At 39.8% G+C, this 14,745-nt stretch overlaps 1 protein-coding gene and 1 long non-coding RNA gene across 3 annotated transcripts in view; both read left to right on the top strand.

The window, feature by feature from the left end:
- The window catches only part of LOC125885530 (copine-9-like), a 312,413-nt gene extending 303,246 nt beyond the window's left edge, over positions 1 to 9,167 (top strand). For both annotated transcript variants that reach the window (XM_049571170.1, XM_049571177.1), the window contains 2 exons: positions 3,346 to 3,419; positions 5,312 to 9,167. In XM_049571170.1, coding sequence (XP_049427127.1) covers positions 3,346 to 3,419; positions 5,312 to 5,536 — 299 coding nt within the window. In that variant the 3' untranslated portion in view covers positions 5,537 to 9,167. The remainder of the gene's footprint in view (positions 1 to 3,345; positions 3,420 to 5,311) is intronic.
- A 1,487-nt stretch (positions 9,168 to 10,654) lies between these two features.
- On the top strand, positions 10,655 to 13,585 carry LOC125886181 (uncharacterized). The gene is made up of 3 exons (XR_007449009.1): positions 10,655 to 10,718; positions 11,511 to 11,650; positions 12,449 to 13,585. It is a non-coding gene; the product is annotated as an uncharacterized LOC125886181 (long non-coding RNA).
- The last annotated feature ends 1,160 nt before the right edge of the window (positions 13,586 to 14,745 follow it).

Genomic DNA, 14,745 nt, shown 5'->3' on the forward strand with positions numbered 1-14,745 from the left:
GTACTATTGTTGTCGGTGAGATCAGTATGTTATATGAACATTATTCCTTAGTCTCTGTGACATATTAGGAGGATTTTACAACTATTTTCTTTAGATTTCTTACATATAGCTCCTTTAAGACGAAAGCGCAATCTTTTTCTAAACCCAACCCTAATGCAGTGTTGGTCATGGTCATGGTCATTTCATGTATTTCTGTAAGATCAGACAGTACTCCCTCAGTGTGGGTGGAATTCGAAGCTGATTGTCATTGCATGTGGCACATGACTTGTTAATTACACAAGCTACTGCCACACAATATGAAATAGCCACAACAACCCTGGAAAAATGACCGTAAACAACAGCACATAGCACAACAAAAGCACTAGCTATTAGCACAAGCTAATTACCTAGCTAGCTCCTCAGGGCTCCATAAAGCAGTTGTTGTTGAAATGTTGATTTTACACAAGTTTATGAGTAAAACAGGCTTGGTTGTTAGTTTCCAATAGAAAGCCAACTTAAGGAAACTAAGATTTCAAGCAGAGAGTAGGGTTCCATCATGGACTCCAACACGCCACCCTCCTTCCCATTGTTTGCAGGTCTATGGCTGTAAGTCCTGTCCATCAGGTTCCTGTTGGAACCACTCTTGCCATTGTCGTTCTCAGTGGTTCTATTATCATTTTTCAGTTTTTTAAAATGCTTTTTCCTACACTGTTTGAATGTCTTGTTGCTAACAATGTAGACATTTGCTGGTATATAGCACTGTGTTGCGCAGGTGATGATTCTAGTGATGATTCTCTCTTACCAATCAGTGGTCTGCAATGTTTTAACTCCACCTTTTAGTATCGGCTAAGTATGCTTGGAATTGGAATTGAGGTGGTACTAAAAAAAAGTACCAGGTACTATCCAAAACATTTTCTGGTTCAAAAACCAAAAAAGACTGTGGTGGGGCTGATCAGCAACAAAAACCAAGGTTGCCTACAGAGAGGAAGTACAAGGGCTGACAGTGTGGTGTAAAGACATTAACCTCACACTAAACATAAAAAAAACAAAAGAACTTATAATTGACTGGAGAAATAAAAGAGAGACATACACACCACTGCACATCAATGGCAAGGAAGTAGAGAGGGTTGCAAGCCTAAAATTCCTGGGCACTCACATCACAGAGGACCTCAAATGGTCAGTTAATACCAGCATGCTGGTTAAAAAAGCCCAGAAATGGTTATACGTCCTGAGAACACTCAATAAGGTCAACCTATCACAACAACTGCTGATGTCCTACTACCGCTGCACCACTGAGAGTGTCCTGACCCATGGCATCATGGTGTGGTATGGGAAGGCTCTGCGGAAAATCATAAAAACTGCAGAGAAAATCACCAACTCCCCACTACCAGCCCTGAACAACATCTTCACTTCACGTTGTCTGCATAAGTCACACAACATCCAAAAAGACTCTTTCCACCCTGCCCATCACCTTTTTGAACTGTTGCCCACTGGCAGAAGATACAGATCCATCAAAACACGCACCACACAATTCCTGGACAGTTTTTACCTCACAGCCATAACCACACTGAACAGTGAACTCAAAAATCGTGCAATATAGACAATACAGCACTCATGTTTTTTATGTGCAATATATTACCATGTGCAATATATTACCATTTTTAAAAGTAAATGGTCATTTTTTTAAATGAAATCTACCTCTGTGCACACAATGGCACTGTAAACGTCACTTTTGACTTGTTTTGATTTGACTGATTGGTTGACTGTGTGAATGTGTGTTGGAATGTATGGCAGGGTGATTCTATTATATTTATTATTACTTTTTTTATAGCTATGAGGCCGCATCCTGATTGTGCAATGAAATTTTGTTGTAAATTCTTTTACAATGACAAATGAAGTATCTAATCTAATCTAATCTAAAAGAGCGAGTCAAATAGAGTCCAGTTGAGCTGTACCATACAATGGAAAAGCAGCGTATAAGCGCTGGACAGATGAAACTCAAAAATTAAATAAAATTACACATGGACAGAGCTAGAGACAGTGTTAAAGGGAGCCTCTCATTTGCATTAGATGAGGAAACTAGGCTAGAAAACAGACAAGCAAATTAATTTCTTTATGATCTCAGCTTTGTGTCGTTGCGTACTTACTACACAGTTCACATCCCAGGATAGACTATACTACAATAAAATGCTGAGCAATCAGAACTTCAGAAATGTCATAGGCTTTTTAAATATATTTCTATTTTGTATTTCTGTCACTTTGATAAGCAAGGACTTTACTATTATAACTGCCCCATCATGATATCCTGCATATTAGCAGCCCACGAATGACATTACATCCTTAATGTAAAGTTATGTGCGAATGTAAAGTTAGGCCCTGATCACACAGAAAGTGTTTTGGAGGCTGCAAAACATGAGGTGCACCACACTGCCTTTTGTGTTTTTAATTGAATGCCACTTGTAAAAATATGCCTGCTTCTGCTTTTAATTGATTCCAGTTTTTATCTCAAAGTAATTAGTAGCTGGTTCCTAAAATGGACAGGCAGAAGGAACTTGCTGTAGCTCTGGTTGAGGGTGAGAGGTTGTCAGTAAATAGTTTGCTGGGAACAGGTAAACAGAGATCTGTGTGGGTACATGAGACCCTAAAAAAAGATTGGATCACAGGAGGACCACCAGTTGGTCCAGGAGCTTCGCCTCCATGATGGCTGTTTCAAGTACTGCACTTATATGCTTCCACGGCTGCTGCTTTCTATCGAGATGGCGGTAAGTGCGGTTTGTAAAGTTGTATAGCTCTGGGTATCCAGCAACCTCTACCACCAGTTTCTTCTCCATTATTTACCAACTGTAAACTTGTTGTCGTGACCACATGCAAAAACAGTGAGCAAAAAGCTGCCTCCAGCTGCTAAAACGTTTTCTGTGTGATCAGGTACTGTGGTTGGGTTTTGGAAAGAAAACATGGTTGGGCTTCTTTAGGTTTAGGCAAGAAAAGTTAATGTGGTTAAGTTTAGGTAAAAGAAACATGGTGAGGATTTACCTTAAAATAACTCAAAGTTCACTCAAAGTTATACAGTTCCGAACATGCATCTTCTAGGGAAGATCCCTTGGGAAAGTCCTGTGTTTCCCAAGAGCGCTCGGGACGGCTTCCATGTTTACTCCCATCAGTGCATTCGTATGTGATAGCAGCCTTCAAAATCAATGCTTCAATGTGGAATATGTATGAATTTGGGTGCATTACTTTTCGTAGGAACACGTATGAACGGTTTTTGAAAATAGCCCCAACAGCAGCGTGTCTAATTTGTTCAAAATACACGTAGGATGTATAGTATATTATGCCTACCTTACAGTTAAATGTGTTTGTTGTCTGCAGCTATGGAAGAGCTGGATGGAGATGAGGTCAGAGTGTCCTCCAGGGGACGCTTTGCTGAGAGAGACATCGTCCAGGTAAAGTTTATTCTACATAGGCTCAGCCCTGTAACGCTCATGAGTCACAGATCTGATGTTCTTCAGTGTGACCAGCAAAAATCTGCAGCGAGCTGACTTTGGATTGGTGAAAAACAGGGACATTTTATTCTCGATGCAGGGTTTTAAACAATATTTGCAAATATACTTTGTTAACAGTTGTAGGACTCCCTATCCTTTGGGCATGCATCCCAGCTTTGGCTTTGCAAACTGCCTGCAAGTTGGTTTGTATACAACGTATCCATGACAAGGCACAGAGCGGACTGGCAATCAGAAACAGACAAGAAGCCATGCGTCGCAAACTGCAGTAAAAAACCCCAGTTGACATGCATATTCCAAATGCTCTGTATACATGCCCTAATAATGCTATTAAAACCTATAATAATATTGGCATATCCCACATCTTAATCAAAAAATACTAAATTCAGAATATCTAAACGGAATATGCTGTTTCCATGACCCTTATCAAATTCAGAATATTGTCATATTCAGAATATAAGTGTGCATGTAAACATACCCAGTGTCACCTCAACATTCAACTGCAAACAAAGGCCAATATTAAAATTTTAACTAGAAAAAAATTTGTGTAAAGCATATCAATTTTTCAGTTTTACATGCTCCCGTTAGGCAAAATCATCCGCCGCCATTCATATGCCGACGACACCCAGCTCTACATCAGTACAAAACCATCAATTGCCTCCTTGAAATAAAATCCTGGTTGACATCTAATCTACTCAAACTCAACAGTAACAAGGCAGAGCTCGTGGTTGTGGCCCCCAAGGCACTGCTCGGGAAGGTTGGGGATCTAATCCTAACCACTGACAGTGCCACCATCGTACCATCTGCTGAGGTCCGCAACCTGGGAGTGATCCTTGACTCCACCCTCTCATTTCAGACCCACATCAAATCTGTCACCAGATCTGCTTTCCACCACCTGAAAATCATCTCCAGACTCCAGCCATCACTCACCGACTCAGTTGCAGAAACACTCATCCACTCCATCACTTCCCGCCTGGAGTACTGCAATGGTGTCCTGTTCGGGGTTCCCAACAAAACCCTGGACAGGCTCCAATATGTACAAAACTCAGCTGCCAGGGTCCTCACCCGCACAAGCCCTGGCAGCACATCACCCCCACCCTCATCCATCTGCATTGGCTCCCGGTCAAGTCCCGCGTAATCTACAAAATCCTCCTCCTCACCTACAAGTCCTTCCATGCCCACGCTCCACAGTACATAACGGACCTCCTCCACCCCTACACTCCGTCCAGATCTCTGCGCTCCTCTGACTCTGGCCTACTCTCCATCCCTCGCTCCTGCCTCCGAACTTTTGGTGACCGGGCCTTCAGCGTCGTTGTCCCCACCCTCTGGAACTCTCTCCCCCCTGTAATCTGCAACGCCCCTTCACTGGAGATTTTCAAATCCACCCTAAAAACTCATCTGTTCACCATGGCTTTTTAATTAAATAATCCATCTCATGCCCAGTGTACCATCACACAGTTTCTCTGCCTTCTTCTGTTGTTTGTTATAGTTTTGTTGCTTTTCTGTACTGCTTGTGTTGTATTGTACTGTTCTGTTGGTGTTATTGTTTCATTACTATGTATTGTAAAGTGACCTTGGGTTTCTTGAAAGGCGCTATATAAATTAAATTTATTATTATGATTATAAAAAGATAACAGAAAGAATCTCTATCTTGCCATGCACAAATCTAAGGAATATAAAAGCAAAACTTAATTTCGTAAAACTAATGAAGTCGCCACATTAAACAGATTTTCAACTGTATACCAAGAAACACAAGGTGAAACACTTTAACAAATATATTATAATTACAATATATTTCCATTTTGTCATCATCCATTTTTCCCGTTTTCATCCAGTTTGTTCCTTTCCGGGACTACATCGACCGTTCAGGGAACCAGGTCCTGAGCATGGCCCGACTGGCTAAAGACGTCCTGGCGGAGATCCCTGACCAGCTGCTATCCTTCATGAAGAGCCGTGGCATTGAACCCCGGCCCCCTCTGCCTGCCACTTCTGACTCCCCCTCAATGTCCACCACCACCACCACCACTCTGGCCCCCAAGGAACGCAACATGCACGCCTGAGATGAGAGCAGCGAGCAGAGCAGTATAGTAGTCAGAGCTTTGAGCAAAAGGAGATGTGCGTTTGTGTGTGTGTGTGTGTGTGTGTGTGTGATGCCTGCATGGTTTCAGGGTTGGTTTACAGGAACCGAATCAGGATTTTCACAGTAAATTGATGGGGACACCCACCAGAAGAGAATACATTAATTTACAAGCGTTGGTGGGGAAGATTCCTCGAACAAGATCTGGACTGGAAATGTTAAAAAAAAAAAAAAAAAAAGCACTTTTGATCCTTTTAATATTTCTGGTTCTGGCTTTTGTAAACACCTATCATGATGCACCCTCTGCAGGTGTAACACAACTCTGCAATTACCCACAGACTGCATTTAAATCAAAGGGACAAATGTAGTTTAGCACTTTTTCCTCACTTGTCAATTCCAACATTGTAGATGAGTGACTGAAGCCGCTACGGACTTTTTTGCCAACACAACTTCTGCTTAGGTTGAGTCTACAGATCCGTCCTTTCAATTTCTGTGACACTGTTCCTGCTCACAGCGATAAGAGTGTCTGCTGTAATAGAGTAATAAATCCTGAAGTAGCCAGGCAATTGATTTCTATCAGTTGTAAAGACGACAGCACTAAGGCTGATGTCCTTTCCTTGTTTATTCTCAGGGCATTTCAAAGGCTTGACAGTAACACAGGCGATCTAAAAAACAAAGAAGCAGATACTAAATCCTGTCCTGGTTGTGGCCTCTGAGAGCCAGTGAACACCAGTTCTTTTTATTGCTTCATGAAAATGTATGCTGTATATTACTGTATGCTAAACATGAAATTCAAATGTGTCATTATGTAAAGAATTGGAGAATGCTCTACATTTCAAGGTCAACATTCAGAGACTGAGCATCGGCAAGTTGAAACTAATCCCACTTGGATGCGAAGGGAGGCACTTACAAGCACATCCTGAAAGCAGGAAATATATATGGCCATGAAATTAGCTCGGGATGGAGAACAGACGGAAATATCCTCCACTCCAACACCTCCACTTCCTCCAGCCACCATACAATTCAACAATATCATGAAGAACGGGCTATTTCAGCCCCGGTTTCAAATCTGTGTGCTGTGCTGTCCCCCTTCTTCCTCTAAATTGTAACTCTCCCAGCTGGGGCTGTCATTTGGGATGAATCATTCATGAGGTGGGTGCCTCTGGTTCTCAAGCCGTCTGGAGCATGTACCTGTTTAAAATGAATAAAGTTGGTCACTGTGCATTTCACAGGCCAGAATATTTAATATGTAGCAGAGAATGTGTGAAAGCATCAGGTCACCTTAGGTATTTTTGCTTTGTTTTGTTTTTTACTGGAAAGAGGACACCACCAAAAACAGCAAAACGTGTGAGGGAGGCATGGTATGGAGTGCTGTGTCACAGCCCAGTTGCCAGGAGAAAATGTTGCCATTGTACGTTTCTGCAAATCACAAATATGATACATTTCCATGTTTCATATGCATCATATCAGTGTTTCTGAAGTGACGTAGTAGCCTACTTGAGCTGACTTTGTCATCAGTAGGCGGAGGGGATGCTAGATGGCCTGAAAACTAGGAGAGACAGCTGCCAAGCTGCAGACCACTGTTCAAGACCAACAAACCACAAAACGGATTTTTAGGCTTCAAATGTGCGTTTTTTTTAGGGACCCATCACTGTTTTCCGAATCAGTCAATCAATCATTTGTCACGTGGAATTATACAAGGTACAACTCCAGTAAAATATGATCCCAACAGCTCTTTTAACATGTGCTTTGTAATTTAGTCCTATTTTTTTTTTTGCATCTTCTTACATTGTTGGCTGCTGCTTTATAATTGCCCATGTTTCATTCACGGTTTCTGGTTGTGGCATGATTTAACTGTCCACATATCCCCACTTCGACAGGACAGCTGCGTTGCACTGCAGAAGCTTCTGAATGGCATATAGCAGTGATCCACTGCAGGAACCTGACAGCACCTCACATTCCCACAATAACACCAGTCTTTATTCACTGTAAATCACTTGATTGAATGGCACTGTCCATGATTTAGCTAAGTTTTTGTGAATCAAAGGATATTACAGTACCTGATATCCTGTTGGAAACTGATGCAGCACTGAGGTTGTCCAGTTTATTTTCCAGTGTCTGTGCAATTGCTAGCAGGATGCTGGTTCAGCGGGTGCCATCTTCTCCATCTTTCACTCAATGTTAACTGATGTTTACATTTGAAAAACCTCGACCTGACTAGCTGGCAGAGTTAATAGAAGGAGAGTTTACAGACTTGTGAGTTGTTGTCCTCATCTTGACAGGTGACTCACAGTAACACACCACCACTGTCCAGACAATTTTTTTTTTTAATGCATCTGCTACACCATGACATGCAAATGTAATGCATCCATGGTTTGCAGAAATGTACAATGCCACCATTTTTTCTGGCACTTGGGTTGTGTGTCAAAAGTCACTCAGACCGACTACTTTTGGAAATATTGGCACAGTTTTCCCTCATCGGTTCTGCTGTTTGATATATGGCTGTATATTTCCTGCAGCTGTCAGTCAGGGCTCATCAGCTTCTGTAGACTGAACACATTGATTTGCAATGAATGCTGACTTTTTTCCAAACATGCTCTTTTATTTATAATTTCATTTGTTATGCCTTTGTTGTGTGCATGAATGAGTCAAGCAAAAGTGAGCGAGTGCTTCAGTAGAAACCCCACATTAATTTTACTATGACAGGCTGTGCTCTCTTTTCCTCACATACACTCCTAAAAACTGTGCAGTTCGGTCACAACTTTTTGTTTCTTCTTCTTAGCAAACAACTGTAGGAGTGTTTCAACCTAACAGCATCACAAAAATAGAAAGACGGTGAGGTCTGTAAAGCTAAGAATAACATCAGTGAATGGATTCATCAGGATTTGTCTGGATTATTAAGCATGTGTTGTATCAGAAAGGAAATGGATATGTGGCCTTATTTCTGTCATAATCCTACAAGTATGTGCAGGGGAGGACTCTATTTTTTTATGACAAAATGGGAAATTCATGTTACTTTGCATGCTTATTTGGCTGATATGCTGCCAATGATTGTACTTGTTCAGAAAAAAAATGTATCTGTATCTTTATTCATATCTGAAAATGACTTCAGACAACATTCCTACATGTGTATACTTGTGTACTGTGCAGGATCATTCTTTCTGTTCCTACTGTTTTTGTGTACAGTATACTTGAAGGAACTGCCAATTTAATAATCCAAAACATATAGGAGATACACGAATAGTATGCATGCATGTGTGTGTTGTGGTCAACAAGTACACCAACCCAGAGTCATAAAATGTATTGAATACTTTTCTATGAAGCATGTTGAGCTTTCTATACAGTGTGTACAGTATTAGTTAATTACACTGACAGACAATATACTGATCACTACTTCTCCCTAGTTTAGTGTGCTCCATACAGGATACATGTAGGTAAAATGTAAAATACATCTAAAGTGATGTACAGAATATATTGTGAAGTCTTCCTTCTTTCCATTTTGTTCCCCTCTAATATGTCTTTGTTATTTTTGTCTCCATTTGTGTTGGTCAGAACTTATTTATAGGTTTGTCAGTGTTTTCTAGCTTCTGCTTAGAAACCAAATAAAGATATTGTTTAAGGCTCAACTCAAGTGTGTGCTTGACAGAAATTAATGGGTTATGTTAGGAACTGTACAAAAATTATTAAAAGGGGAAGGCATTTCAAATATAATTTTTTTTAAGCACAGGGGAGGGACTTACATTTGTAATGTTCACTTAGGGGTGGGGTATACAAATGTAAATGATTGTATTTTGTATTTATTTTATTGCTGTTTTTTTTTTTTTTTTTTTTTAAAAAAAAAAACATGCCTTACAGACCCTTATTTTCTCCACCATTTATCATAGACATAAACTGTAAAAAAAAAAAAAAAAAAAAAGAAATTATCTTTGGATTTGTGTCATGAACACTTCCTTAAAAAAAAAAAACAAAACAACAAATCCATAACCAAATCTGAGCTTAACCTGTGGATATTTCATCAAAATCACTTTGGTCTATGTCTGATTTAAAATGTGGCCAAAAAGAAATTGTTTGCATAAACTAACCCGTATGCAGGATTGAAAAACCAAGGCTTTTTCAACTCCAGAATTTCTTCTACAACTTTGAACTTTCAAACATCAAGGGGTAAGGGGTTTTTAAAAATCTAATATCTAATTTATTATGGGGGAAGAGTCATGCCTTTTTTCTCCAGTCACTCTGGAAGGCTCGAGGAAAAAAATTGAAGCGTTGGGTTGGGTCCAAGACAAAAGAAAAAAAGTCACCCTCCTCCTATAATGAATAAAAAACAGTCCCATAGTGTGTACATTGGGTCATAAAGGCACTGTTTGCCATATGCAGAGGAAAAAAGATCTAGTCTGTGTTTGGGTTTTTTATTTTTACTTTAACCTGAATCATAACAGACAGTAAACAAGTCGTGTGATATAAATTAGGCTATATAATTATAATTATTGTTCAGCCTTTAATTTACTATCCCTTATTAAAAAATGGATAGTGACTGCAATATTAAATAATAATACCATAATATATATTTAAAAAAGCAAATTCCACTCTAACATCGTGTAGTAGATGACTGAGTGATGATTGAGTGATTTTTTAAATTTAACATATGATGTTTTATTTCCCAGGACATGCTTATACTATCAAAACGTCAAAATCAGATGTACACTTGTAATAGCGAAGTGTGAATCTTTAATGCCATGCCATTTAAATACTGGTTAAATCACGGAGGATGATAAAATTCAGTAGTGTTTCTTCTAAGAAGGATTTTTCAATGTTTTATGGTACTACGCTGCCACTCAGTGGAATTAGAATGAAAGAACACTGTAAAGGACTTGGGATGCTGATTAGGCCTACTGAAGATTAGAAGTTGAAAAAAATCTTTGGCTTCACATTTTAATTAAAAGTTAAAGCCTACTTAGTAGGTAGATCATGCAAATCACCAGCATCTATACATGCTACTCATTGGTAAAAAAAAATAAATCTCACTCGGATCCACTGCTACAAAATCCACTCCACAGTTTCACTAAATGACGCTAATGCTGCCTTCAGGTACTCCACGTAACTTCTACGTCAAGCTTTGACGGATCTACTGTACACGGTCTTTATAAAAAAAAAAACCCTCTTGCAAAGTAAGTAGTTGTTTTATCATACTGCTACCCTTTACTGAAATGACCAACCGAAACACAAAACACAGAGTGCATGTGTACATCAGTAATATAGCCTATGGGTACATATGGTTACACCTTTACTGTCCTACAAGTTAAATCCCTATTATTTACATCATTGAACTTCATACAGGAAATTCCCATTTTCACAAGGCTTTGGTATAAGTAGTTGACACATTTTATATACTGTAGAGCGAGAAACAATGTCCGCACACCAAAAAGCTCCAATGAGAAGAGTATTTATCACAGCATGACGTTTCGAGCCAAACGGCTCTTCCTCTGATGTTTACAAACGAAACTGAATAGGCAGAAAGACGGCATATTTAAAGGTCCCAGTGCCAGGTCACGTGACACGGCACACCAGGTGTGCATTTCCATAAACATCTACTGATACCCGCCATATACAATAATATTAGAAAGACCTTTCAAAAATAGTTTCCAAAAAATACACAGAAATACAAATAAATACATATATCCAAATAGATTTTATGTCCCCCTAAAGGTCTCAGGCTGCAAACTATAATAGAGGGACAATGATACTCATGAAGAACACTCAGAAAAATGAAGACATCAGTAGTTATCAAAATACATAGCAGAGATAGGCCAGTGTCAATATAAATCCCTCTCTCACCCGCGCATGTCTGCTCTAAGCAAAGGTCTCGCTTTTGTAGCAACCACACGCTGTAATGACTTTAATACAGTCATAGACATTTAAAAAATTCTTCCGTACACTAAGATTAAAATATTTTTTTAAAGGACAACAAAACGAATGGAATATATCCAACCACCCGACCCCCCAGGAAGATATCATCACCTACCAACCGAGGGGAAATGATACATCTGCAACCCGGCCCACCCCGTTTTTTCCTGTGCTACACCATCCACCCCTTTCAGAGGTAAATCCACTGTCATACCACCTAAACACAGAAACTCATCTTTGGATACGTACTGTTGCCTTGTTGAAAGAGATACGTCTGAAATTATAAAGAAGAAGAGGGAATATAAAGTAGCTAATAACAGCTGTAACAAAAGAACAACATAATGAACTAAAGGCCTTAAAGGAGGATATAACTGTGGTGATACAAAGTGCAGATAAAGGAGGGGCCATTGTGGTTTTAGACTGCAAAGCATATGACAGTGAGGTGAGGAGGCAACTATCTAACACAAGCTTTTATAGACAACTGACCCATAACCCCATGGCAGAAATCAAACAACATATACATAATAAACTTCACACCTTCCTGGAAGGAGGACACATAACAAAACATGAACATGCATTTATGAATGTTGAATCCCCATGTTAATCTGGACTTCTACACACTACCAAAAATTCATTAAACATTTATGGACACACGCACCCCCAGGGCGACCTATCATTGCAGCCATTGGCTCAATAACAGAGAAAATATCAACCTTTGTCGACCATTTTTTACAACCTTTGGTTACCACATTACCCTCACATACATGGACTTTATCAAAATCATTAATTCCATTGAACATGTGGAGGACACACGTTTATTAGTGACCATGGATATTGAATCTCTACACGAATGTTCCATTTGAAGGGGGCCTCCTGGCCACACAGTATTTTCTGGATGAAAGACCTGAGTGTAACCCCAGTACAACTGTTATATTGGCCTTATTAAGGAAATACTTCCATTTTTTTCATGTATGGTAATGATTTCTTCCTGCAGACCTCCAGAGTGACCATGGGATCAAAGATGTCACCCAGCTTTGCCTCTTTAGATATGGGATACTTTGAACACAATATCATTTTCAACACTCTGGAGAATCCCTTCCTTCAGCACATCAAACACTGGAAGAGGTACTTAGATGATGTTTTTCTTCATATGGACTGGTTCAGTCCCACAGCTTCAGGAATTTCACCACTTCATCAATTCCAAAAACAAATATCTCCAGTTCACTATGCTGTCTGATACCAATTAAATGAACTTTGTGGATGTTATGGAGATTAAAGAGAAGGATGACCTGAGAACTAATCTATAACATCATAATAATCATAATCATAATCATAAACCTAGAGACAGAAACTCTCTTCTTCATGGGGAGTCATACCATCCTACTCATTTAAAAAAAGAATCTTCCCATCTCTCCGTTTAACCGTATCAGACGCATTTGCAGCTCAGATGAAGACTATAATAAACAAACCATTGATCTACAAAACCGCTTCAGACAAAGAGGCTACAAAGAGGCCTGGATTAGCAATGCTGCCTGCCTTGCGCTTCTCCTGTCACAGAGTGACAGCCTTTCCAACATCAGGCTTAAGGAGTCAGAACAGAGAACTGTTTGTGCTATACAATACTCACTGGTTTCAAAGGACATAGAAACGATCATTAAAAACACTGGCATGTCACTGAAACAAATCCAGCCTTGAAAAACTGTTTTTTAAAACCACCTAGAGTGGTCTTTAAAAGGCCCCCAAATCTGCGTAACATGTTGGTGAGGGCTGACCTCCCCCTCCAGTCACCATCTCATTTCCTCAGCTCAATCCCTTCTGGTAACTATCCTTGTGGTTGGTGCCAACAATGCCACTTTACACACAAAACTAATACTTTTAACCATCCGCACACAGGGAAAAAATACATCATAAAAGGATTGATTTCATGTTCCACTACCAATGTCATTTATATGCTCAAATGTCCTTGTGGTTTGGCATATATCGGAAAAACAAACAGACAGCTGAAGACACGCATTGCTGAACACCAGAGTGCCATTAGAAATAAAGTTGCCTCTAGCCCTGTGGCTGTACACTTTGCTGAAGCCAAACGCATCATTTCCACTTTAAAATATATTGGGATTGAAGCTCTCAAATTTCCACGCAGAGGGGATGACCTTAACTCTATGCTCCTTAAACGTGAACTGTTTTGGATCCATACACTGCGTATGCTGGCTCCCAAGGGCCTGAATGAGGACTTTGATGTTAGACCTGTAGATGTGTGGTCTGCTCTATGATATGTCCCCTTTTTTCAAGATGCCGTGTTTTCTTCTGATATCTGTTAGAGGATGTTTCTATATGGACATTTCTATGCACATATTGAGGTTAATATCATGACTATATGATCATTGTGGGTCTTTTTCAATGTAAATTGTCATGCTATTAATATTGATACTGGTCTATCTCCACTATGTAGTTTGATGATGTCTTCAGTATTCTGAGTGTTCTTCATGAGTATCATTGTCTCTCTAGTATTTATCAATTATTAAAAAAGAGGTGCCTTTTATAGTTTTTATGTAGTATGACGGCCTTTACAGCCTGAGACCTTTAGGGACAAATTGTACCCATTTTTCACATTTTTAAATTAAATATCATAGATTTTTCTCATGCTCTCAATAGATATATTTCTCTCAAATTTTGATTGCAAATTTGCTAAAATCCTTGTTTGTGAGCCCTTCTCCTTTTCCAAAATAATCCATCCACCTGACAGGTGTGGCATATCAAGATGCTGATTAAACATAATCATTACTTAATAGGTGTGAAGTTGGATCACACAGCACAATGCCACAGATGTTCCAAGTTCCGAGGATGTGTGCCTTTGCCATGCTGACTGCAGGAATGTCCACCAGAGCTGTTGCTTGTGAACTGAATATTCATTTAAACATCATAAGCTGCCTGCAGTGTTGTTTATGGGAAATTGGCAGTACATCCAACTGGCCTCACAAATGCAGACCACATATAGCCACACCAGCTCAGGACCTCCACATCCAGCGTTTTCATCTGTAAGATCATCTAAGACCAGCCATGCAGACAACTGATGCAGTAAAGCACAAACCCTCTAAGTGAAGCTCACCTGCATGCTCATCATCCTCACCAGGGTCTTGACCTGACAGCAGTTTGTCACTGTAACCAACTTGCATGGTTGTGAGGCTGGTTGGAGGTACTGCCAAATTCAGAGAAACAACATTGGAGATGGCTTATGGCTGTGAAATGAACATTCAGTTCCAGACAACAGCTTTGGTGAACCTTCCTGCA

This window comes from Epinephelus fuscoguttatus, linkage group LG1, assembly GCF_011397635.1.
Source record: "Epinephelus fuscoguttatus linkage group LG1, E.fuscoguttatus.final_Chr_v1".
NCBI lineage: Eukaryota > Metazoa > Chordata > Actinopteri > Perciformes > Serranidae > Epinephelus > Epinephelus fuscoguttatus.